General features: G+C 46.3%; 1 protein-coding gene across 4 annotated transcripts in view; it reads right to left on the bottom strand.

Annotated features, from left to right (window-relative positions):
* The window catches only part of SYT16 (synaptotagmin 16), a 105,063-nt gene that overhangs the window by 9,665 nt on the left and 67,617 nt on the right, over positions 1-27,781 (bottom strand). For 3 of the 4 annotated variants that reach the window (XM_077265627.1, XM_077265609.1, XM_077265600.1), the window contains 4 exons: positions 8,343-8,555; positions 6,246-6,472; positions 2,586-3,020; positions 1,340-1,529 (listed from right to left, as the gene is read on the bottom strand). In XM_077265627.1, the coding sequence (XP_077121742.1) occupies positions 1,340-1,529; positions 2,586-3,020; positions 6,246-6,472; positions 8,343-8,555 (1,065 nt within the window). The remainder of the gene's footprint in view (positions 1-1,339; positions 1,530-2,585; positions 3,021-6,245; positions 6,473-8,342; positions 8,556-27,781) is intronic. The other variant, XM_077265618.1, reaches the window with a different exon arrangement.

Genomic DNA, 27,781 nt, shown 5'->3' with positions numbered 1-27,781 from the left:
TGGCCTGCTGAGAATAGAGCAAAGTGCTTTAATGCGCAAGGGCCGGCTTTATGTCCGGTCATCGGTGCTCTATGACTTCTCCTAGCGCATGCGCATTACAGTACTTTGCTGTGCAGAGCGGAGCGAACTACACCTGCGCAGGAGCACAATTGGGGACAATGTGTAGATGACGCAGGCCACGTGAAGCACAGAAGGAGGACGGCGATGGCAATGAGAGAGGAGGCGCCGAAGCAAGACCAGAGACGAGCATCGGACTGGACCGCACCGAATGGTGAGATTAGCAAAGGTATTTGTTGGCTTTGAGGAAGAGGGGGTGAGACTTATAGGCATTAAAGATGGTGGCTGTAATTTATATTAGGAAAACCCGGTGACAGATGCCAACTGGGAGGGCAACGTACAGCGATACAGAATGTGCAGATCTATTTTAATTGTAAACTATGAGTGAGTATAATGGGGGGCAGTGCGCGATATTCACCTCTCCTGATTCCACCGCCGGGCTCCGTCTTCCGCGTACTCTGCCATGACGCTCAGGTCAGAGGGCGCGATGACGCAATTAGTGTGCACGCCGCCCTCTGCCTGAACTTCAGTGCAGAAGACGCAGCGGCGCCCGGCGGTGGAATGCGGAAAGGTGACTATAACAAGTGCCGGGGGCCTGAGCGACGAGAGGTGAGTATGTGATTTTTTTTTTTTTAATCGCAGCAACAGCATATGGGGCAAATGTCTGTATGGAGCATCTTATGGGGCCATAATCAGCATTTGTGGAGCATTATATGGGGCAAATGTGTCTATAGAGCATCTTATGGGGCCATAATCAGCATTTGTGGAGCATTATATGGCGCAAATGTGTCTATGGAGCATCTTATGGGGCCATAATCAGCATTTGTGCAGCATTATATGGGGCATATTTTAATATGGAGCATCTTATGGGGCCCATCATGAACTGTATGGAGCATTATATGGGACTCCTGATTCAATATGGATATTCAAAAACACTTAACCTACTGATATCTCAAATAATTTTACTTTTATTGGTATCTATTTTTATTTTTGACATTTACCGGTAGTTGCTGCATTTTCCACCCTAGGCTTATACTCGAGTCATTAAGTTTTCCCAGTTTTTTGTGGCAAAATTAGGGGTCTCTGCTTATACTCGGGTCGGCTTATACTCGAGTATATATGGTAATAGAATCATGTCGTGTACAGTTTTTAATGCTGGTCCTCTAAATGGGAAGCCGCCATTAAATACGGTATATTGGCTTTCAGATCTGTCTCCATTGGGTGAACGCCGTATCCTTTCAAGCACTGTTACATAATTGATATTAGCTGATCGTCTACTTACCAGGTGGTCTATTGCTAGCGAGGTTCCGAAAATGACTACCTTTGATCATCTGTACAGAAAGCCGCCCTGTGGTTGCATTATATGATAACCCTACTAACAGCTCGGGCACCCCGCCGTGCGACAGAGATTGGGATGATGAGACGCTATCGCTGTGAGAAATGGCCGAGAAACTCAGCTGGGAATCCCCACTCTAGGAAAAAAAAAAGAAAGGGAGAGAAGATTTGTGGCATAATTAAAGGAAAGTCACAAGAATGGTGGATATCTAATTTAAATATATCCTCTATATATTTGTCCAGCACTAGTCATTCTGCCCGATTACCTTCACGACATGCAACCCCCCCAACACAAGGGTTATAATATACAACCTATTTTACGTGACTACAACACTTCACTATAATTAAAGTGACAGTCTAGTCTGACAATTAAAATGTAAAAATATTGAGATATTGAGAAAAATATTAGTAAATTTACTTGGTGCTACCCTTTTCATTCATTTTTTTTTGCACCAATCCACTTGTTTCTGGACCCCTTGTCTTTTCCAAACCTGGCCGTAGTCCTTCAGCCACATCCGGAGTCTGAAATACTATCTGTTCTCTGAATGGTCAGCACTGCATATAAAAATACAGCTGGCCAATCAGAGAACAGGGGGTGTGTCCCAGACAGTGAAAAGTAGAGCAATGGGTATACAACATATGTTTTTAATCATTTTCTCGATAATAATACATTTTTAGGTCAGACTATAAGTCTTCAATAATAAATTACTTCAGGCATATTCATAGAAAAGAGGGTACCCCATAGGGAAGATCACCATGGGCATTCATTGTAGTGCTCGACAGAAAGGCCATTTTTTAAAACTGATATACCATCAAAGTCTCTATAGTGGATATGCACCCTCTGTGACCACCCACCAACCTTACAACATAGGTTTCCTTGTAGTCAAACACCATTATTATCAATGAGAGATACGGAAATAATTGCCACTCGCTCATGTTTCTAGATCTCACCGATGTGGCCTCCTGTTAAGTCGAAAGTTGCTGTGGCAAGCAGATGGCTATCTACAATAACATATTTGCTAACATATTGGTTAGTAAAATAGGAATGTTTAAGTTCTGCCAAAACCAGAAGGGAATGACCACTTTTGGATAGGGTTTATTTAAATTGCGCCCCCTTTCAAATTGTGCCATGCCTGAATTCACTGGGATTATTTCCAAAAATTCAGGACTGTTTGCAGGACACCTTTACTTACACTTAAATTGCTCCTTGGTTCCAAGACCAATGTCTTTCTGATTTCCTCATCTGGCTTAACCTTTTTTAGTGAGAAGAGCTTTTCGCCCATCATTTTTTCGCGAATCCTCTTGTGTACAGCATACAAGCGGAAGCGGAGGGCATTGTTCGCTATTTCCTCCAGCTGCAGTTTATTGAATGTAAAGGTCTCATTAAAGACCGGCTGGGGACCTTTCTGGATCGCGGTCTTCCTTCTTTGCTTTTTGCTTGGTAGCAATACAACATGGACTTGCCAAGAGTTTACTCCACTCCGATCCTTATCTGGGACATCTTTGGCATCCATGATGGCTACAGTCAACTTCTGACTTGCAGCTTTGTAATAAAGTGCAACATCCAGGTCTCCACATTTGGAAATTGGCACATGGATGATTGGAGAAGCAAGGTCATCCACTTGTTCCTGAAGGCAAAATAATGTTGTATTAAATGGGTAGTCAGGGATTAGGAAAACTTGGTTACTTTTAAGAAAAAAAAAACAAGTCATGATTTTCTAAAGTTGCATTCACACATTGCCGCTATGGTGCATTTTTTTACCTATCAAATTTGATAGAGCAACATGTACTAGATACATATACTTGAACCAACAATGATTTCCAAAATTAAGAATATATAGCTAGATGCTGGTGACCACCCAAACACAATTTTATATACGGTAACTGGAAATCTCGAGTGATGCCAAAGGAGTTTGGGAGTTTTGTAAGTCAAATATGGTTTTTGAATTGATTGACTTTTTCTGTGACCACACCAGTCACTTTAAATTTGATTTACCCATTGAAGTAACATTTGACTACTTAAAGGGGTTGTCTTTTCAGTAAAAATCACGTTGAGTGTGTGGTTGTAGTTCCAGGTACCCCCCGTTATACAACTGTCTTTAGAGGAAAGGGTCATGGCCATCCTCACACTTCTCCTGAGGATGACAAAGGTGTAATACAATGGATAATGTTAGCGGCGTGCTCCGTCCCCTGAGCACTGGCTGAGGGGTGCCATGCGCTCAGTGACCGTGAGTACCGCGCACGGGCGGAGGAGAGAAAGCCAAGTACCGGACATATGCTTGCAGCCCTCCCTGTCAGTTGCTGTACGCCAGCGAATGTTTAACTCTGGAAGTGCCTCGGCCTTGTTTGATTTGGTCGCACAGGTTTATGGACTAGGGGCTCAGCGGAAGGTACCGGAGACCAACAGCTGCCGCCAGAAGACCCTCTTTTAAAGGACCCCATTTGTGGACATTTTCCAGGCCACTGCCGGCGTTGCAAACCCTGCGGGATCATCTGCGGAGGAGGACCATAAAGGACACGATAAGTTTGAGAATTGGACTGTTGTTATTCTGCATTTGTTGGTCATTTCATTTCCCTTTTAACGATTCATCTCCCTGCAAGGAGTTTACTACTCTGTTAGATTTAACTGTTAAATTTGTTAACTCTTGCTCTGCCTCCTGTCTGCCACTACATCCCGCAACATGCTTATAATGCTCTGCAGGTTAAAAAAAATTTAAACATTGTATCTTTTTGGGGGGAGTGCGGAAAAAGGGAGAAAATGAAGTTTTATTCTCCCTACAGCCCCTCAATTGTGGGCTTCTCTGCTCCTTGCCAAGCAAGGAAGATGTCAGTAGAGGATTAGTTGGCTGATTACAGTGCGATTATAGTATATTCAGTACTGTTAACAACTCCGGCACCATCCTGATTTGTTATCAGGTGAGGACTCTAAAGAGTTACTACTTTGATAGTGGACAAGGTTTGATGAATTGATCCCAGACACATGGAAAGGGTAACATTTGGGCACCATAATGAAGTCATGGTTTAATATCTGCTATGGGACCACCTCTCTTTTGCGTATGCCACTGTCTTCAAATTCAGTTAGGCAGCAACCTCCTATAGAAGCTGTCATGGAGCTTCTCGTAGCAGTCATCCAGCTTTCTTTTCTCGATCTAGCAAAGGTATCCCATTATATTTACTTCCATTATTGTAACTGGAAAGAGGAGAAATTGTACATCCTCTTCCAGTATTCCTCCGGGGCATAAAATTATAATGTACAGTTCACGGAGGCACAAACAACTCTATTCTACGTCTATAAAGCACTTAGCAATTTGGCTTATATAATTACAATGCCAAAACAATTGAAGTGTATGCTAATGTAATATTATTCAAAATGTAAATGGGATAATGAGACCGTTTGGCGCTCAATGCTATAATTATAGGTGGTGGGGGGTTTATTATGCAGCAGATAGGGGAAAATAATTCAATGGAGATGCAGAGCAGGAACAAGCGAGTCTTGATTAAAAACAATTTATAGGTAGAAGATCATCTCCTCTCCTTGCTATTGAGTTGGAAAGTTTAACCAAGCACTGGATTAATGATGTAATGGTTTCCATGGATAACGGTTAACTTCACTAAAAGTAGACTAAATAGGATTATGTGTGAGCATGATCCGAGGGCAAGCTGCGCGGTAAATGGAAGATGGGGCGATGGTTCGTCTTCTGTAAGGGAAGTCCAGCTTAAAAGCTCATCTTTTCCAAGAAGACCTATCTGCCCTTTTTTCATGGTGTGCTATTCATAATGGATGAGATTACCTTAAATGAAATGAAAATAATACGGAGAAGCTCTGGATGGAAGAAGTGTAGAGAACGCAGTCAACAATCAAATGAGGCTGGATTAATGGATTAATGGCTCATATTGACTGGTTTTGTCCTTCTTGTTCTATTTTTTTTTGTTTGTTTTTATTTTTTTTCATTTTTGCTTTTTTTTATATTTTTATAGCTTCTGTCACAAGTAGTCCCTGTGCAAAAAAGTAAATGCTGTCCACACACATTACAGGAAAGTTGACCAAAGGAGGGGGACCAACTGACCATCGAATGTGTATGGAAACTCCCAACTCTCCCGAGAGGGGATGAGAAAAATTGGCAATGTTGAACGACAAAGTCCAATTCTATTGTTCCTGTGGGAGATAAGATGCCTCCGGACTTGGTTGGCAGGGACTTAAGGTCCCCATAAATGTAAGATTAACATTGGCCAAACCCAACAGGATCAGCAGTCTAAAGTGTATAGGGGCCCCCAAACAGATGATGTTGAGGGAGCTAAGAATCCATCATGACTGATTTCAGACTACAAATCTATCTCCAAAGATGTTTCTCCCATAGAGAACACAGGAGCGCTCGGAAAGTTGGGAAATATAGCTACCGACCAAACAATAATTCGGCCAACGGCTATCTAAAGCGTATAGGGCTTTACTCCTCTTTATGGTTAGCCAAGCGTGGGGGTTAAGAGAGAGATCTCTCTCTGATGAATGTGCCAGCAACTATATGAGGCACCTTTCTCCTTACTACAGATCTATAGGCACACGTGTGCCTTCAGATAATGTCTATATACGGCACTCTTGCATATTTTTTCAAGGGCAGAATCTTCATAATACGCCACCCAGTGAAATAAGACATGACTTTATTTCAGAATCTTTTGTAGGGTTAAAAAAAAAAACCTCAACATGCCTCCATATGAAATCAGAGTCATTCAGTAGTACGGTTGGGCTCACAGTCTTCTATAGGGGCTGCCTTAAAGTAGTCTACTAGGTGGATTAAAGAAATATTCTCATTGTGTATGGTCTTCCTTTACTTTACCATTCCAAATACAAGTCTTACCTCCTGACTCCAACCTGATGAGTTATCCGTAGCATCATGTTCCTCAAAGCCATCATTGCTGAAAGCAGTCTCCATCTCTTGACTTCCGTCTGTGACCTGACGACTACAGACGGATGCGGCCTCCTGTCTGGCTGCAGTTTGACTCCCACCAGCGACTGATGCTGGGGCAGAGTGTATGGATACATGATCGTCTCTGTTGTAGGACTGGTAACTAAGAATATCCAAATCTAAACAGAAGACATGACCAGAGCAATCAAATGTATTTTGTTCTCTAAGGCTCCACCAGATAATGGAATTTTTTGTACTAGGGGTCTAAAAACACAAATGTTAACTAAAGGCTGGCACAGTGATCAATACCTAGCTTTCACAATTTTAATTTTATTCATCGACATAGACCTAGTTGTATAAGGTCTTGTTTTTCATGAGACAAGTTGCAGTTTTGGATAGCGCCATTCATTTTTCCTTATTATAATGTACTCGAAAATGAAAAAAAATAAAAAATTCAAGTTTGGCAAAATGGTGAAAAAACAAAATTCCATTTATTTTTGAGTTTCCATTTTACAGCATTCATTGTTATGGTAAAATTACCTGGCAACATAATTTTTCAGGTCAGTACAATTATGGTGATATCAAAGATATAGTTTTTTGATGGAGAAAAAAATTAGGCATTTAAAATATTTTTTATCACCATTTTCTAAGATCCATTACTTTTTTTTTAGTTTTCCTTTCATTGTTTTTTTTACGTGGCTAGCTGACATTTTCATTGATACTATTTTGGAGTACATAATCCATTTTGAACACTTTCTTTCATTTTTCAGTGGAGTTACGGGAAATTAAAAATGTCAATTTCGATTTTTTTATTTTTTTTACAGATTAGACTTTTGCAGAAGTGAAAATTAAAAATGTTTATTTTCTTACTTTTTATGTCTGAATTTTTATAAGGGAAAAGGGGGTGATTCAACTTTTTAATTTTTTTTATTTATATTTTTTCAAAACTATTTTTTTCACTGATTACATTTTTCTATATTAGTTCCATTCTGGGACTCAAATTTAAGATTGTCTGATCGCATGTTCTATATACAAAAATACCACGGTATTGTGATATATATAGCAAACGTCCTGGTCTTCTATGAAGCCCAGGTAAGCCCATCAGCGCTCCACGATCACATTGTGGGATGGCTGATAGGTGCCCGGGCAGGATCGCTGTACTTATATGCCGTTTCACTGTTTCCAGATATTGACAGCAGCATTTTAAGGGATTAAGCAGCAGCAATCGGCACAAGTTCCAGTCGCTGCTGGTACCCGCTTATGTCTGTGGTAAGCTCAGTTCCTGAGTCTGCGCTCTATACACACTTGACATTGGATTTACTATTATACTTGGCAAAAAACTGAAATGTGCTACCCTACATTATGGGTTCTAGATACAAAGTTATAGTAGCTCAGCATGTAATAAAAAATAATATGAAAAAAAAAAGACACAACACCAACAGACCCAGTTATGGTCAAGTAGGTCAATGGAAACTGCTTGAAAATGGATGTGGCATAGCTATTACAGCTCCGGAATAAGTAAAAGCCATGATGCTCAAGTGTACAGAGCCTTTTGAAAGCAAATATGCAAATATATATAGAATATCATGTATATATACATGTTAATATATATATATATATATATATATATATATATATACGTATAATAACATGTATATATTTTGTGTGTGAGTACATTAGATATAACAGTAAATAGGTTTTTGAATAAAAGAGCAAATAAATACTCTATAAACTGTAAACTTCAGCTATTACATTTGCCACTAGAAATCCCCACAACATAAAAGCATAAAAAAACAGACACAAATAAATACACAAATCACAAAAGCTCAATAAATATGCACTAAAATATAGAGATATCACAAATGTAAGAAGCATAAAAAGAGGTGAAAGGACACACACTGAAAAAAAGATGGATAAAATAAGGTAACGGTGGTCAATGGGGCCAAAGGAAAAAAAAAATAATGTGGGGGTTTTTTTTGGTTCATGCTCCAAAAAATGTGAAAATGCTGCAGATTCAAAAGAAAAATACGTCAGTTTTCGGAGCAATACCTTCACATTCAGAGGCCTCTGTGCTCAGCTCCTCGTGGTTTGACAACAAGCGGCTGAACTTTTGCTTGCCTTCAGTGCCGGCCTGTGTTGCCTTTTCAGACACCATGGAGCGAAAGCTCTGAGAACGCGACACTGATATCTGAAACTGCTTAAACACTTCTTCATCACTGTCTGAAGATGTAGTTAGTTCGTCATCCTCCCCATAACTGCTCACTAGGAAAGATAAAATACAAAGTCTAGACTTTCCTTTTGGCCGAGTAATAACCTAGAAGACCTGCATCTCATGGGGTCCAAGCTACCTGCAGCCGAGGTACCCATGACCCTATAGCTTCGCTTAGTACCTTGTGACCACATCAAATCTCACAGCTTGGTCTCTATTGGTTGCAGGAGCCTGATTTAGATAATTGTAGGGCTATTCTAGACAAGTAAATATATATGTTTAGTTTCTAACCTATTGCCCCCAGCTACCGCAAAGCCATTCTTCCTGCCACGACCAAAAACGTGCTGGAAAAACTAGGTCACAGAAGTTGGAGAGCAACATGTTGAAGACCAATGCCAGTAATTGTCATTTGGATCCCATAATGGACTGCACTCTGGTTATCGCTATGAATGGATTAGGAATTTCAAATAAATGCAATACCCAAAATATTTAAAAACATGTAGGTAATTCTGCCCTTTTTTTTCTAGCACATGACTCTTCAGTAACCTGAAATCTACAGAACCAAAATATTGAGGAGAGAGTAGCTGGCAAAGTACATGACAGAACGGAGAGAGTACCTTACGGGAAAGAGAATCTGAAGGAGAAAATACTTGAAGGGAAAGAGAGTACCAGACAGATCAAAGAGTACCCTACAGGAAAGGTAACCTGATTGAGGAGAGAGTTAATGACAGAAGGGAGGGAGTACCTTACAGAAAAAAGGGAACCTGATTGAGGAGAGAGTACCTTACAGGAAAGAGAACCTGACAGAGGAGACATCACTTTAAAGTGAAAGAGAGTACCTGACAGATCAAAGAGTATCTTAATGGAAAGAGAACCAGACAGGAGAGAGTACCTTACGGGAAAGAGAACAGTACTTGAAGGGAAAGAGAGTACCTGACAGATCAAAGAGTACCTTAATGGAGAGAGAACCAGACAGGAGAGAGTACCTGACAAAAAGGAGAGACTACTAAACAAGAAAGAGGAGAGAGAACCTGAAAAAGGGAGAGAGTGCCTTAAGAGAAAAAGTACTTAACAGACTTTAGAGTACCTGAAGTTAGAAAGCACCTGACATGAAAGATTGCCAATATAGGTGAATATAGGCATATCCTTTCATGACTATCTGATAATCCTGCACATGATTAATTTGATCCTCTTAATAGACCCTCATGAAAGTGGAGATTACCTGATGGGAAAGAGTACCTGACAGAGAATTAAGTACCAAAAGGGAGCACATACCTGACATGGTCACAGTTCCTTCCGAGAGAGAGTACCTGAGTTTTCCTTCTATTAGTACGTTGCTATACCTTTCATATGACCATCTAATAATCTGGTACACCTCTGATCCTGCTAATCCCAGATTAAAGGAATATATTTTGTTGTAAAATGGAGATCAATACTGTAAATTTGCTTTAATGGTTATTCTGTACAAAGGTGTGAAATACCCTAATATTGAGCAGTGAGTAAAACAAACATCTTCGCTGTAGAAGGCATCTACTTTATCAATCAGACCCATCACCCCATGGATTCTAGAAGAACTAGTTTCCTCATTGAGGTGTGAAGCGCAACATGTTTCTAACTTATAGTTTCTAGTAAACTCATGAATGTTGATCCAGCCCAAAAAATCCATCAGAAATAAGAGAGAGAAAAAAAAATCAATATTTTGGTCCTTCTTTCCTCGCTGATATTCATTAATAGACTTTGGAGAACATTTTAGCCTCTTATGTCAATAAAAGAAAGGTTTTGCACAGCGCCTGAGCCAGAAGTGCCATTTTATGTCCTTGAATAGAAAAATGGGAGCACTTCAGAAAAGCCTGCGCTGGATAAAAGGCCGAGATCTGCTGCATTTGGTTCTGCACCATGGCTGCAAAGAACTCAAGAAAAACATCCTGATAAAAGTCAACATTGGAAATGTAATGGGTTCAGCTCTTGATTACTGAATATGATGTACTTATTATCCAGACATCAAATCAGACTCCCGCTGGGACTGAAGTACCAAGACTGATGTGAAGAGGTTATACGGGACTTGTGCGTGCATAGTGGGACGCCATTATCTGGAGACCTCAAGAAAAACTGCGCTGTCCACAGGAAACTGATATTAGTGAATGTCCTTTCAACACTAGGCCCCTACCCGCTCCCACTGCCACACTCATCTATGCTTGGTGCTTCCCTCTCCCCCATCCTCCCAATCCTCCATCTTTATGTAGGAATGGGGTCAGGGGCATTACTTCACCTAAGACAAACCTATGTCACTTTTCTAGCATCCATGTTTTCCCAATTGCAACACCGGGTTTTATTTTACTTTTTTGCCCGAAAAGATGTGGGTTAGGAGTTATTTACAGTGGATGTTTTATTCTTTCTTTCCATGAATAGCAATCCACATTTACTTTTGAACAAAAATATTCAAATATAATCATGTCATCATGCAGCGCCCCAGAGTCCTGGTCGTTGCAGTACTGTGGCTCCGCCACTATGGGGAGCTATGGTGCGTCCGATGGCACTGAAGGAGTTCATCTGATCAGGTATCACAGACACCAATACATTTCACAGCCGGGCCTCCGGGGGGAGCTAAGGGTGCTATTCATTAGGCCACTCCCCACCATAGTGGGTAAACTGGGGGTCAGGCAGGAAGTTAGATCAGAAAGCTGACTGGGTTGGAACCAGGCAACACCTTGTGGCAGAGGGTGTTGTAGGGGAAGATACAGTAGGGTCTCTGTCAGGGGTGGGATCCTGACAGAGGCTTGGCAACGAGAACGAACGAAACGGGACCGTGCCTGCTCCGGGTAGCGGCGGTGCCCAAGAAAGGATTAGAAGAGAGATAGATTGTGCTGAGTGAGAAACGGGATCACGCAAAGGAGAAATACCAGTAGGAGTCGTGCTGTAAGACCGAAGCAACATCCTACTGAGGCGCACTACCGGTGGCCGGAACGCCGAGGGAGTAGAATAACATTCAGCTTCAAGCAATACTCCAAACAGCGGCAGGGCAGTCAGTCTCAGGCGGGCTGTCTAACTCAAATCACCTATGAAGTCTTGGGAGGCAATTGTGGGAGAGGGGCGTCTCTAGGGTCCCGGAAGAACTCCAGGCCTACCCGTCAAACGGGTGCCGTTCCTACCCGAACCTCAGGGAGGGACGGAGGATTAGCAGAACATCATCTAGTCGAGTTGTGAGGGAACATCAGAAACAGACACAACAGTTGTGGGGTACTGTCCGTAAGCACAACAGGGAAGGACTACAACACATAGCGCTAGGGGGAAGGCACAGATTTCCTCCTGTGAAAGAGAACTCTGGAAGTGTCATTGGACCGGCCGGACTTGCGCAGCCTGGTGAGCCGTATTCTGGATTGAGGACCCAGAGATCTTCAGTAAAGAGGTAAAGAGACGGTAAAGAGACTGCAACCTGGTGTCCTCATTATTTACCGCGACCTGCACCCCACAAATGCACCGTTACAACACCACTTATTTCACCGGACGTCCCCCACTGACAGACAGGGCCACGGACCGGGTCTAGCCACCGTGACAACCCCAGGACTGAGATCCCAGAGGCCCGGCTCCGGGTACCCCTCGGCCCTGCGGCGGTGTGGGGGCGCTCCAACTTGGCGTCACGAACAGGATCTACTTAAGCCTGAAGAATCAGGTCATGTGTGCCTTGGAACTGTGATTTACTGTGCTTGGACTGTACTTTATTGCAAAGACTGTGTGCTGCGCCACTTGCCGCTAAAACCGCCGCCATTGCAGCGCTGAGGAGAGGCGCAGGAGAAGAAGAGGGGCGTGGAGTGGGCGTAGACAAGCTAGAGAGCGCGAAGGGCAATGGCCGCCCAGTCTAAACATTTCCTGGTCCTGAGGACGTGTCCGTCAACGGCCGAGGTCCGCCTCCTGATCCTGTTTGGAGGGTGGAGACCATGGAGATGGGGCCGCCCACGAAAGAGACCGCGGGAAGAGGACATTGGAGAGAAGGCAAAGATAGCGACACCAGGAATCCCGCGTGGGACTGATCCGATCCGGCCTGAGGTTGCGCAGCCCGACACAGCCCCAGAGGCGCCAACGCTGCGGGGTCTGACCCTTACGGAGCCACCGGTGGGCCGACCCCCTTTGCCGCTGTCTGAGGAGTGTGTGGCTGCAGCCGAGGCCCGACAGCTAGCCCGCCGGCTGGAGGCTGATGCCCGCGTGCTTACTCGGCTAGGCCAGCCCACGGAGATCCGTTTGTCCCCAGTGTCCCCTGTTCCCTCCCGCCTGGCCGCGGCTGGAGGTATGCAGCGCCCCAGAGTCCTGGTCGTTGCAGTGCTGTGGCTTCGCCGCTAAGGGGAGCCATGGTACGTTCGATGGCACCGAAGGAGTTCCTCCAATCAGGTATCACAGACACCAATATGTTTCACAGCAGGGCCTCCGGGGGGAGCTAAGGGTGCTATTCATTAGGCCACTCCCCACCATAGTGGGTAAACTGGGGGTCAGGCAGGAAGTTAGTAAGAACGCTGACGGGATTGAACGGAGCAACACCCTGTGGCAGGGGGTGTTGTGAAGGGAGAGACTGTAGGGTCTCTGCCAGGGGTGGGATCCTGGCAGAGGCTTGGCATTGAAAGAACGTAACGGGTCCGCGCAGGCTCCTGGAAGCGGCGGGACTCCAGAAAGGACTAGAGGCGAGACAGATTGTGCTGAGTGAGAAACGAGATCAAGCAGAAGGAGAATACCAGCAGGGGTTGTGCTGAAAGAGGCAGCACCTTGCTGAGGCGCAATACCGGTGGCCGGAACGCCGAGGGAGTGGATTAGAATACAGCTTCAAGCCATACTCCAAACAGCGGCAGGACAGTCGGTCTCAGGCGGGCTGTCTACCACATATCACCTATGAAGTCTTGGGGGGCAATTGCGGGAGAGGGGCGACTCTAGGGTCCCGGAAGAACTCCAGGCCTACCTGACAAACGGGTGCCATTCCAACCTGAATACAGGGAAGGGGTGGATTACAGAGGAACATCAAATCGAGTTGTGAGGGAACTTAAGAAACAGACACAACCGTTGTGGGGTTACTTTCCGTGAGCACAGCAGGGAAGGACTACAACACATAGCGCTAGAAGGAAGGCACAGATTTCCACCTGAGAGGAGAACTCTGGAGGTGCCATTGGACCGGCCGGACTTGCGTAGCCTGGTGAACCGTGTTCTGGACTGAGGACTCAGAGATCTCCAGTAAAGAGGTAAAGAGACTGCAACCTGGTGTCCTCGTTATTTACCGCGACTTACACCCCACAACCGCACCGCTACATCGCTACCATTACTACCACCTATTGCACCGGACGTCCCCCGCTGACGGACAGGGCCACGGACCGGGTCTAGCCACCGTGACAACCCCGAGACTGAGAACTAGAGGCCCGGCTCCGGGTACCCCTCGGCCCTGCGGCGGTGTGGGGGCGCTCCAAACTTGGCGTCACGAACAGGATCTACTTAAGCCTGAAGAATCAGGTCATGTGTGCCTAGAGACTGTGATTTGTTGTGCTTGGACTGTACTTTATTGTAAGACTGTGCTGCGCCATTAGCCGCCAAAAGTTCCCGCCAAAAGGCGCCGCCATTGCTACACCCAAGGGGAAGGAGGGCGTGTTATGGGCAGAGACTCCCAGTGTGGCGCGAGAAATGGCTACCGCCCCCTGCACTTCTGGCTGCAGAGGAATGACCTGCCCCAAAGCAGAAGAGAAACACCCCTTGATATGCAACGGCGAGAGGCTGGTGACGGAGAAGCCCGACCTCAGAGAAATGGCGGAGTCAGGTGCATGCACTGCCACCGACTATCAGGCAGCGATGATGAGCAGCGAGTGCCTGAGCAAGGAAGGAGCGATCCCGGCCTGCTCTCCTTCACCAGAGATGGACCAGGAGCCTGCGGACCTGACAGCGGAGCTACGTCCACCAATCCCGACCTCGGAGTTAGAGGAGGAGGAACCACAGCGAGCGGAGCAGCGATCGGGGGCCGCATCGGAAGAGCCGCGGTCCGAGCAGCAGCCGACTCCAGCGTTCTTGTCAGCGGACCGGATCGACATCGGTGGAACCACATCAGGCGTAGGTACGGAAGACGCCCCTGCTCCCCCTCACGAGTCCGCTTCCACGACCCACCTCCATCTCAGTAAAGGGCGACCCTTCTCGGCAGGGTTAATGGTGTTATCCCCTGGTGACCTGGGGAGGATGGTGCCACCGCTGTCGACTAGAGTGGGAGAGCCCGTGGATGTGAGTCTAGATGGAGTAGTTCTTCGGTGGGACAGCCCCTGGGTTGGGACAGATGGATCCCAGGAGAACGGGACCACTCTTGCGGTGCTTACGTGGGAACAATATAGACAGTGCTTGATTCTACAGTGGAAAGGCCGGAAAGAGGCCGAGCCGGTGGGTCCATCGAGAATACAACAATTCCCTCCGGCATGGGATGACAGAGACGTGACAAGGCGGGGCACTGTGTTGGCCTACCATGCAAGAAGAGGTTGGGGCCTCATACACGAGCCAGGATTGGATACTGACGTTTTTGTTGCGCACTGTAACGTGAGGGCTCCCTGCTGTGGCCGAAGTGGAGAACCATTGCAAAAGGGGGATTCGGTGACCTACAGCCGCCACCAGAACCCGCTCGGGTGGTACGCACGGAATGTTCGGCGGTGTATGTCTGGAGCCGCGACCCTTACCGCCTCGGACCTGGTCCCAGGAGCACCCGATCTTGTCACCATTGCAACGGTGCGCCTGGTTTCGGCCACCGAGTTGGCCAGTCGAGTTCATCTTCACGTTCGAACCGCGGACGCTGGCACCACGGTGGCTGGGGGGCAGGAGCCCGAGCCGCCTGAAAAAGAGTAAACCTCGGAAACCTGAAAAATGTAAATAGTTTTCCTTTAACTGTTCCTGTTTGCTGCTAAACCCGCCCAGGGTTAATGGATCCCTCTGTTGACCCGGGATCCCCTTTGTTTGTTTTTCTTTTTCTTGAAGTTTTTGCACCGAGTTACACAAACTGCAGAAATCATGGACTGTGCATGATTCGAACTTTCTTTTGTAAATAGTTTGCACCTTCTTAAAGGTGCTCCCTACTGGTTTTAGCCAAAGACACTTTGCGAAGATATTTGCCCTATTGGTTTGAGCCAGAGACACTTTGTGAAGATACCTTTCCTACCGGTTCTAGTTAAAGACACTTTGCGAAGATACCATACCGGAACCTTTGCGTGGGCTGGTAGGCTGAGAAGACGAGCTACCTCAGAAAGACTTGGTCCCCTCTTAAAGGGGATGTGTGAAATTGAACTTGAGATACTGTTGCAGAACAGTAATGTGATAATGATGCTTGAAAAGAATGTAACTGTTTTCCATGAAAAGTTAAATGTGTTCAATTTGTTTGAAATGTGAAACCTGAATAATGTTTTGAAAGGTGCAGAGAGCCCGTAGGGGTAGATGTAGAGATCTGCATAGCTGAAAGTAAAGAAGTAATGATGAAGGTGAGGATAGAAGGTCAACCCTGCGTCCCCATAGAAAGTTACTTTGTTACTAAGGACAGAAGGTGAACCCGTAGGGGTTAGAGAGTGAGTCCTTAAAGGAGCCGAGAAGAGCGGGCTCAGAGTTCTTTAAATGAAAGGAATGTTATGTCTATACTATGTATAGTAGCGAAAGGCAGTAGGCCCTGGCTGAACGGGGCGGTCCTGTAAAAGAAAGGAGAGGCAGTAGGTCTGGTGCCATAGGGACAGGCGGTCCTGCAGGTTCAAAGTAGGAGAATGTGAAGTTACCTTACCCTGTAATGTGATTATAGGAAGGCCTTTGGTAAACTAAGAGTGTATGTTTCTTAAAGGCAATGTTAATTTATTGTTCCAGAATTTGCACTAAGTAGAATACCCAGTTGGGTAACAGGAGTTATGCATAGCCTGTAATTTATAATGTTGACCATGTTTGTAACGTTAAAAGTGTCCTCACCTCCCATAAAGGGAAGCCTGTTCAAGTATACTTATCGTTTTGCACTCAACAAAATTGTATGTCTTTTTGCTAATCTGTATTGTTGTTTTTCTTCCCAGTCCCGGAGTACTGTGTTTAACCAGGGGGGAGTGCAGCGCCCCAGAGTCCTGGTCGTTGCAGTGCTGTGGCTTCGCCGCTAAGGGGAGCCATGGTACGTTCGATGGCACCGAAGGAGTTCCTCCAATCAGGTATCACAGACACCAATATGTTTCACAGCAGGGCCTCCGGGGGGAGCTAAGGGTGCTATTCATTAGGCCACTCCCCACCATAGTGGGTAAACTGGGGGTCAGGCAGGAAGTTAGTAAGAACGCTGACGGGATTGAACGGAGCAACACCCTGTGGCAGGGGGTGTTGTGAAGGGAGAGACTGTAGGGTCTCTGCCAGGGGTGGGATCCTGGCAGAGGCTTGGCATTGAAAGAACGTAACGGGTCCGCGCAGGCTCCTGGAAGCGGCGGGACTCCAGAAAGGACTAGAGGCGAGACAGATTGTGCTGAGTGAGAAACGAGATCAAGCAGAAGGAGAATACCAGCAGGGGTTGTGCTGAAAGAGGCAGCACCTTGCTGAGGCGCAATACCGGTGGCCGGAACGCCGAGGGAGTGGATTAGAATACAGCTTCAAGCCATACTCCAAACAGCGGCAGGACAGTCGGTCTCAGGCGGGCTGTCTACCACATATCACCTATGAAGTCTTGGGGGGCAATTGCGGGAGAGGGGCGACTCTAGGGTCCCGGAAGAACTCCAGGCCTACCTGACAAACGGGTGCCATTCCAACCTGAATACAGGGAAGGGGTGGATTACAGAGGAACATCAAATCGAGTTGTGAGGGAACTTAAGAAACAGACACAACCGTTGTGGGGTTACTTTCCGTGAGCACAGCAGGGAAGGACTACAACACATAGCGCTAGAAGGAAGGCACAGATTTCCACCTGAGAGGAGAACTCTGGAGGTGCCATTGGACCGGCCGGACTTGCGTAGCCTGGTGAACCGTGTTCTGGACTGAGGACTCAGAGATCTCCAGTAAAGAGGTAAAGAGACTGCAACCTGGTGTCCTCGTTATTTACCGCGACTTACACCCCACAACCGCACCGCTACATCGCTACCATTACTACCACCTATTGCACCGGACGTCCCCCGCTGACGGACAGGGCCACGGACCGGGTCTAGCCACCGTGACAACCCCGAGACTGAGAACTAGAGGCCCGGCTCCGGGTACCCCTCGGCCCTGCGGCGGTGTGGGGGCGCTCCAGGTACGCTACAGATGCCGGACCTGAAGATCTTGCCGGACGCCGAACATCTACGGCGTCTGATGGCAGCATGGCGGAGCCGGCCCCAGCCTGCAGCGTCGATTGACTTGGTCAGAGCTCCGGAGATCCCGCTGTCCCACTGGGGTGTAGTGGTCTCCTTCAACCCCCGATATGGACGCGGGGTTATCCAAGAAATCGGGAAGCCGCTACAAATCCACGTGGATCGGGAGGAGGTGGAGCCCTGCAGCGGAAGATTTCCCCGCGACCTGGAGCCAGGTGATGCGGTGACTTACACCAGATGGAGGAGGGCTACGGGAGAGGCTGGCTGGATGGTGCGAGGCGTACAGCGATGCATTGCCCTCCAGGCTGCTGCCGGAACACCGGAAGAAGAAGATCCCGTGGGGAAAGCAGCAGAGCCCGGCCCCGCGGAACCTCGAGAAGCCCGGCCTCGCCGTGCCCCGGAGGAACGTGTGCACCTGCCAACGAGAAGGGCCTCCCGGCGAGGGATTTTATCGCTGCTTGGACCGGAACTGCTTCCTGGCTCACCAGTGCGATCCGTTGGCCTGGTAAGGCCAGATCGGAGACCACCACAGTAAGATTTTACTGTACTTTCTTACTTGTAAATAGTTACTGTTTTATTGCTTTTATGTTGCTGCTAAAACCCGTCCAGGGTTAACTCTAAAAGGGATCTCTTTGTTGACCCGGGATCCCTATTGTTTTTGGTTATTTTCTATTTTTTTCTATGTTATTTAAAAACTGCTGAAATCATGAACAGTGCATGATCCGAACTTCTTGTACATAGTTTGCACCTTATTAAAGGCGCTCCCTACTGGTTTTACTTAAAGAAGGACTCTTTGCGAAGATACCGCACTGGAACCTTTGCTGAGTATGGACTGGTAGCTTGAGAAAATACGCTACCTCACAGAGACTTGGTCCTCTCTTAAAGGGGATGTTCATTTGCCGCATTTCGATAGAAATATTGCTTAAGACAAGTAGCAATAATGTTGATGAGAGAAAAGTGATGATAATGTTGTACGAGAAAGTTATATGTGTTTAATTAGTTAAATGTGAAGAAATACTGATGATGTGCTCTGAGAAGTAAAAAGGTGAAAGGTAGAAGAAGGATGCAGTGGACCCGTAGGGATAGACGTGGAGTCCAGCATGCATGATAGAAAGAAAGATAATGAGAAGGCTTAATGTTCAGAAGAAAATGCTTGATAATGTTGATAGATAGTTAGGATAGAAGGTAAACCCTGAGTCCTCATAGGAGTCATGTAGAGATGGCTCAGTGCTCTTAAACTGAAAGTAATGTTATGTTCTATACTGTGTATAGTAGTTGAAAAGGCAGTAGGCCCTGGCTGAACGGGGCGGTCCTGTAACAGAAAGGAGAGGCAGTAGGTCTGGTGCCGATAGGACAGGCGGTCCTGCAGATTTAAAGAAGGAGAATGAAAAAGTTAAAATACCTTATAATGTGATTATAGGAAGGTCTTTAGTGGACTAAGAGTGTATGTCCTTAAAGGCAAGGTTAAATTATTGTTCAACAATTTGTGCACTTAGTAGAATACCCGGTTGGGTAAGGAAAGTTAATTATAGCATGTTGCTATAATATTTAACCATGTTTTGTAACGTTCAAGTGTCCTCACCTCCCATAAAGGGAAGCTTGTTCAAGTATACTTATTGTTATTGCACTCAACCAAACTGTATGTCTTTTTGCTAAACTTGTATTGTTGTTTTCTTCCCAGTCCCGGAGTACTGTGTTTAACCAGGGGGGAGTGCAGCGCCCCAGAGTCCTGGTCGTTGCAGTACTGTGGCTCCGCCACTATGGGGAGCTATGGTGCGTCCGATGGCACTGAAGGAGTTCATCTGATCAGGTATCACAGACACCAATACATTTCACAGCCGGGCCTCCGGGGGGAGCTAAGGGTGCTATTCATTAGGCCACTCCCCACCATAGTGGGTAAACTGGGGGTCAGGCAGGAAGTTAGATCAGAAAGCTGACTGGGTTGGAACCAGGCAACACCTTGTGGCAGAGGGTGTTGTAGGGGAAGATACAGTAGGGTCTCTGTCAGGGGTGGGATCCTGACAGAGGCTTGGCAACGAGAACGAACGAAACGGGACCGTGCCTGCTCCGGGTAGCGGCGGTGCCCAAGAAAGGATTAGAAGAGAGATAGATTGTGCTGAGTGAGAAACGGGATCACGCAAAGGAGAAATACCAGTAGGAGTCGTGCTGTAAGACCGAAGCAACATCCTACTGAGGCGCACTACCGGTGGCCGGAACGCCGAGGGAGTAGAATAACATTCAGCTTCAAGCAATACTCCAAACAGCGGCAGGGCAGTCAGTCTCAGGCGGGCTGTCTAACTCAAATCACCTATGAAGTCTTGGGAGGCAATTGTGGGAGAGGGGCGTCTCTAGGGTCCCGGAAGAACTCCAGGCCTACCCGTCAAATGGGTGCCGTTCCTACCCGAACCTCAGGGAGGGACGGAGGATTAGCAGAACATCATCTAGTCGAGTTGTGAGGGAACATCAGAAACAGACACAACAGTTGTGGGGTACTGTCCGTAAGCACAGCAGGGAAGGACTACAACACATAGCACTAGGGGGAAGGCACAGATTTCCTCCTGTGAAAGAGAACTCTGGAAGTGTCATTGGACCGGCCGGACTTGCGCAGCCTGGTGAGCCGTATTCTGGATTGAGGACCCAGAGATCTTCAGTAAAGAGGTAAAGAGACTGCAACCTGGTGTCCTCATTATTTACCGCGACCTGCACCCCACAACTGCACCGTTACAACACCACTTATTTCACCGGACGTCCCCCACTGACAGACAGGGCCACGGACCGGGTCTAGCCACCGTGACAACCCCAGGACTGAGATCCCAGAGGCCCGGCTCCGGGTACCCCTCGGCCCTGCGGCGGTGTGGGGGCGCTCCAATCACATACATACATATGATTATACACACACAGCACATACATACACATGATTATACATACTTACTGCATGTACATACACATGATTATACATATACATTATAATACACACACTGCACATACATACACATGATTATACACACACAGCACATACATACACATGATTATACATACTGCATGTACATACACATGATTATACATATACGTGGCCAGTGTTATATACTGCGGGGGCTGTGCTATATACTGCGTGACTGCTATGTACTGCGTGGGCTGTGTTATATATTACGTGGCCAGTGTTATATACTGCGGGGGCTGTGCTATATACTGCGTGGCTGCTATGTACTGCGTGGGCTGTGTTATATAGTATGTGGGCTGTGTTATATACTGCGTGGCCTGTATTAACGCAGCAGGTACTCTACAATATGTATGTATGTATATAGCAGCCACATAGTATATAGCACAGGCCACGTAGTATTTGTCTGCTATATACTACATGGCTCCTATATACTACGCGGCCTGTGCTATATACTATGTGGCTGCTATATATATACATACATACATATTCTAGAAGAATACCCGATGCATTAGAATCGGGCCACCATCTAGTGTGTGTGTGTATATATATATATATATATATATATATATATATATATATATATATATATATATATATAGTCCTCGCTACTCCTCCGCTTCCCCCCTCTGCAAATCTCTTCACTGGCTCCCATTCCCTCAGCGTATCCAGTTCAAATTACTAATACTGACCTACAAAGTCATCCATAACCTGTCTCCTCCATATATCTCTGAACTAATCTCCCGATATCTTCCCTCACGTAATCTCTGGTCCTCCCAAGACCTCCTTCTCTCCTCCACACTTATTCGCTCCTCATCCAATCGCCTCCAAGACTTCTCCCGAATATCCCCCATCCTCTGGAATTCTGTGCCCCAACACGTCCGACTATCAACCACAGTCGGATCCTTCAGACGGAACCTGAAAACTCATCTCTTCAGGAAAGCCTACAGCCTGCACTGACCTCGCTGCCTCCTCATCACTACCGAAGCTACAGCCTCACCAACACCGGAGCTCCCGCAAACCCCCAACCTACTGTCTCCTTCCCCATAACCCTGTAGAATGTAAGCCCGCAAGGGCAGGGTCCTCGCCCCTCTGTATCAGTCTGTCATTGTTAGTCTGTCTACTGTAAGTGATATCTGTAATCTGTATGTAACCCCTTCTCATGTACAGCACCATGGAATCAATGGTGCTATATAAATAAATAATAATAATAATAATACACACACACTGCACATACATACACATGATTATACACACACACTGCACATACACATACATACACATGATTATACACAATGCACATGCATACACATGATTATACACACACACTTCACATACATACACATGATTATACATACATACTGCATGTACATACACATGATAATACACACATACTGCATGTACATACACATGATTATACATACACACTGCACATACATACACATGATAATACACACACACTGCACATACATACACATGATTATACACACACTGCACATACATATATACATATATACAAATGATTATACACACACTGCACATACATACACATTATACACACACACTGTGCATACGTACATATGATTATATACACACTGCACATACATACACATGATTATACACACACACTGCACATACATACACATGATTATACACACACACACTGCACATACACATATATATGCAAAGTCCTTATGTTGGCGGGATTCACCCGCAGAGGACACCTCAAGTCTTCAGCTCCACCTCTAGCCACCTCCCCAAACATACAACCCAGAGAAAAAAAACAGTCGCTGAACATTTAACTCCCCAGCCACACCCTTGAGGTGGAGATATGGTGAGTAGGCCTCCTGCTCATCTCTCACCTACTCACTAAACACTATGTTCTTGGTGTAGTTCGATGCTGGTCCTATGGGTCATGTTATGGCTTCTTATGAGATAAGACGTAGCAGTCGCTCTTGAGCCAATGGATTCTCTGCCATATATGATCACATTAGTTTTATAATTACCGTATTACCAATTTTGCATTTGGACCCAGGATCTTTTAGTTAAACTTCAGGTCCCAGCCTTGTATACCCCTAGCTAGGGCAGAAGAGCTTGTTGGCACCCAGGCACTATCTAGCACCCCTATCCCCATGTGCCATTTATTGGCTTCTCATAAGGAAAGACATCAGAATGGTTCTCACCACTAGTGAGATCCTAGTGCAAAGAGTTTGATAATCTCTGTTAATTGTGTGATTGTCAAGTTTATGAAACTTTTTCAAAAACTTTAGTCATCTGATCTTAATTCTGGAAACCCACCATGATGATCCCATCACTCACGAGGATGATTAAAGAGCGATTCCCATGATACTAACTGATTGTCTAGTGTTAGTAAATGACATTGCGTAACAATTGTGGGGTCTGACAACTAGGACCCACATCAATGATCATATTGAAGATACATCAGGTTAAAGGGAATCTGTTATCAGGGTTTTGCTATGTAATCTGACAGTAGCATGATGTAGGGACAGAGACCCTGATTCTCTGCTGCAGGTCAGCAGAGCTCAAAATGCTGAGCTGTGTATAACCCCACCCACACCATTGATTGGCTGCTTTCTTTGTACACTGTGCATAGGCAGACAGCTGCCAATCAGTGGAGGGGGGCGTGGATGGACTAGCAGACATGAGACACCTAGTCCTGTAGTGATAATTTCCTGATTTTATTGACAAATAACCACACAGGCTAGTAAGTGACACATCACTGGCATCAGGGCCTGAGCCCCTACATTTATGCTGCTCTCAGATTACGTAGCCAAAAAAAAAAAAAACTAGACAGATTTTATTGAAGACTTACAAGAGTTGTGCTGGTTTGCAGTGGTCCTATTTAGCTTAAAGCCAGCCAAAAAATGAAACTTTTATTCCCTATAGACAGGGATATCATATACTCCGATGTTGAGTTACACTTTGAAGCTTGTCCTATAATCGTAGATTGGATGAATACAGTCTTGGCAACAATGTTGTGTAGGCAGCTGAAAATCAAGGTTAGGAAAATATACTCCCACACAAAAGGTACTGCTTCACCATGTAAACCTGGTTTCACATTTGCGTTTGTGGCCGCAGCGTTTGTACCGCATATAAACGCATGCGTCGTGTTTTCCTATATTTAACATTGAAAAGGCATGCGGTTTTTTTTGTTCGCGTTTTGCCGCGTTTGACGACGCATGCGTCGTCTCGTCGTTTGCGGCTTGGCGCGGAAATGCAACATGTAGTAATTTCTGGAGGCGTCTATTTGCCACCAGGAAACGCATGCGGTCGATTGCGCAAGGATTGCGACAAAAAAAGCATTGCTGCCTATGTAAACGCATGCGTTTTTAAGCACATGCGTTTGGTTGCGTTTTTGAACGCATGCGTTTCAATTGAGAAAAACATGTCTAGACTCTGATAAGCCACCCCCCACCATCAAGGTGATAAAAGGGAGGGTGTGGACAGTTGCAGGTCACTTCTCACCAGACTCTGAAGCAGACGAGACACAGACAGGCTACATCTTGGAGGAAAATACCCTGAACAATGTGAGTATATCCTAGCCAATGCCTTTATTTTCTATTTTCTGTCTCTACATGTCCTAATTTCAGCCATTTCTTTCTTTCTGCATGCATCAGAATGTCTTCTTCGGATTCTTCATCTGGTGAGGAGTTTCGGCCAGGACAGTCGGAAGTGGAGCATGTCAGTGAGGCGAGTATTTGCCTCGTCAGATTGGTAAGTATTCACTGTCACATCGACACATGTGACAATTTGATTTTTTCTGTTTTTTAGAGCTCTTCTACTGCGGCTGAGACAGGGCAGGAGCAACGGAGTCAAGGTTCGGTGGAAAGGCGGCAGCGGGTACGTATACAAGGCTGACTGTCCTCAGTGTATTATTCTTGAATCTTCCTTTCTTTCCGCTCGTATTTCTTTACTTTTTTCTTCTGGAATCCTTTTGTATGTTGACTTTCCTATTCATGCCATTTCTCAGCATATTTTTTTGTTCTTTTCCTTATGTAAATTGAGCAAACTTTAATGACTTTCTTTAATTTTTAGGTTTCACAACGGGAGGATGACCTAATCGAAAATGACCTCCTTATCACCCTGGTCCAGGAGCGAGTCCCGTTGTGGGACACCCGGGATCCACTGCACTCGAACAACATCACGATCCGGCGGTTATGGAATGAGGTGGCCCAAGAGATGTGGGATGGCTGGGACAACGCCACGACACGGGTCCGAGCTGCATTTGGTAAGTATTGCACTGCAGTGTGAAGCAGCAGAGACCTTGGTCGTGCTCACTCGACTGTGTGTGATGAAAGAAACTCTCAGGAGTTTCTCTCACCACACACAGTTGTGTGAGCAGGGCCAAAAGTCCTTTTTCTGACCACAATTTTGTTTTTAACAGTATCCAAAGTCAAAACACGTTGGCGTTCGATGAAGGACCGCTTCAACAAGGACCTGCATCAAGAGAGCCGTGTTCTCAGTGGTTCAGGAGCAAGGATCAGACGCTACAAATACCATCGAGTACTGTCATTTTTAAGACCGGTCCTTGCCCAGAGAACGTAAGTATTTATCACGTGCATTAGGTTGTGTTGTATTGCCATAATCTGTATTTTTAAATTCCACAGGATTTTGCATCTGGTAAATTTTTGGTATTAATTTTCTTTTTACTTTTTTCATAGCACATACAGCACGACTGTCGGCCCAGGTTCTGGAGCGGTCCTTCATCCGACAGCCACGGACCCGTCCCAGCCATCCAGCAGCGCAGCAGCAGGTGGGCCTTCCACACTAACTGGAGACCAGGGAGCTGGTCCATCAGGTCTTCCCCTTTCGCAGTCCTCTTCCACTGCCCCCTTTTTTTGGGGCTCATCCCGGCAGCGGTAGAGGGCTTCGGACAGGTCACTCATGCCCGAGTTTTTGCACTTGAGCTCGGTTTTACACGATGTGATCAAGGCTTTGGGTGACTGAATGGATGCTTTGCATAACCTCTTAAATGCACGTATCCAGGAGGTCAGCAAAAGCCTTGATCAAGTGAAAGCCGATCTCCAGAGGCCAGCACATCATTTTTTTAATCAAATTAAGCAGGGCATGTCGGAACACGTTACTCCTGATCTCCAGCTGAGTGTCATGCAGGCCTGCAATGCTGCTTACGTGCAGGCTATGCAGCAGAGTCGGTATTTTCAGCAGACAGTGGGGGCATATCCACCTGTGCCTTCACTGTCACGCTTGATGTCGACCTCTGCTGCATCCCACTGCACGGCCACCTCAATTCCTTCCACAGCCGGACACCACTACAGTACCACCACCATGCCGAGTGCAGTTGAACATCCCACCGCCACCACCATGACATCCGCTGCTCCTGCTTGGACCTCCTCCACTGACACCACGATGCAGCAGGACCCTGGCATGGCCTTCCGTACCACCTCCTCCACGATGCAGCAGGACCCTGGCATGGCCTTCCGTACCGCCTCCTCCACGATGCAGCAGGACCCTGGCATGGCCTTCCGTACCGCCTCCTCCATGATGCAGCAGGACCCTGGCATGGCCTTCCATACCGCCTCCTCCACGATGCAGCAGGACCCTGGCATGGCCTTCCGTACCGCCACCTTCACGATGCAGCAGGACCCTGGCATGGCCTTCCGTACCGCCACCTCCACGATGCAGCAGGACCCTGGCATGGCCTTCCGTACCGCCTCCTCCACGATGCAGCAGGACCCTGGCATGGCCTTCCGTACCGCCACCTCCACGATGCAGCAGGACTCTGGCATGGCTGCACGCTCTACGAGCACTATGGACTCTGGCATGGCTGCACGCTGTATGAGCACTATGGACTCTGGCATGGCTGCACGCTCTACGAGCACTATGGACTCTGGCATGGCTGCACGATCTACGAGCACTATGGACTCTGCCATGGCTGCACGATCTACGAGCACTATGGACTCTGACACAGTGCAGCCGGACCCTGACAGGTCACTCACCACCACGCCATGCCATATGAGCCCACCAAGACCTCCCACAACCAGGCAAACAAAAAAGAAAACACAAAAAAACCAAAAACCGAGGACTCTTAGCATTCCTCCCCCTTCACCTCCCAATGTGTCTGTAATGTCAGGTTTGTCTCACCCTTCCAGTGCGTCTGAAGCCTCTCATGTGTCAAGCCCCATCCCCGAACTTCCAGACCCTTCTAGTTTCATTGCCCCTTCTCCTGCCACCTCTGCGTCGTCCATGGTTAGCCAGGCCTCAGTACTTCACACCCCCCGTTTACATCACTCTACCCCAAGCTGGCGCAGTAAAAAATAATTTCTTTCCAGTTGTTAACAAAATAAAAAAAGTTTGATTTGCCACAATTATGTTTGGTTTATTGTGTCTTCTGCCGCCGGCAACACACACCGTGCGCCATGAAACTTCGCCACACACAAATTTTTTGGGCCACATCATATCTCCTCTAGTTAAAAATAAAAAGACTGCAGCTTTGTGTGTCTTTAGTATACAGATATGAGGTGGCCCAAAAAATATTACATGTATCTCCATAATCTCTTTTGGTCTGTGCTTAGTGTGCCAGTGTGAAGAGAAAATGGTGGAAATACAGTGCAGACCTCTACTGAACAGGTCAGGTGTCAAAAAACTCATTAGTTATGACACCTGACCTGTTGAGTAGAGAACTGCCTTGTATAACCACCATTTTCTCTTCTTATATCACACACAACTTGAGTTACAATGGTGGTCACACACTACATATCTATGCTCACATGCACAGGTGTCAGAAATAGTGAATTCATGAGCCTGTATATGTTTATCATGAATTCATTATTTCTGACACCTGACTTGATGACTATAGATAGTGTGACAGTGATTGTCTCTTCAGCTTGTGTCCAATGGATACAGGAGAAGAGAATCATGACGCAATGACGTCAACAAGCTTACCAATAAAGTAACATGGCTGCCATTACTAGCAGTATGTGGCCAGTGTTTTATATCAGTATTTGTAAGCCAAAACAAGGAGTGGAACAATTAGAGGTAAATTATGATATTAACATTATAACTAGCACCTCTGCTT

The sequence above is a fragment of the Ranitomeya variabilis genome, chromosome 1 (genome assembly GCF_051348905.1).
Source record: "Ranitomeya variabilis isolate aRanVar5 chromosome 1, aRanVar5.hap1, whole genome shotgun sequence".
NCBI lineage: Eukaryota > Metazoa > Chordata > Amphibia > Anura > Dendrobatidae > Ranitomeya > Ranitomeya variabilis.
Note: the sequence above shows the minus strand (reverse complement) of the source record. Positions and strands in the feature narration are given on the sequence as shown.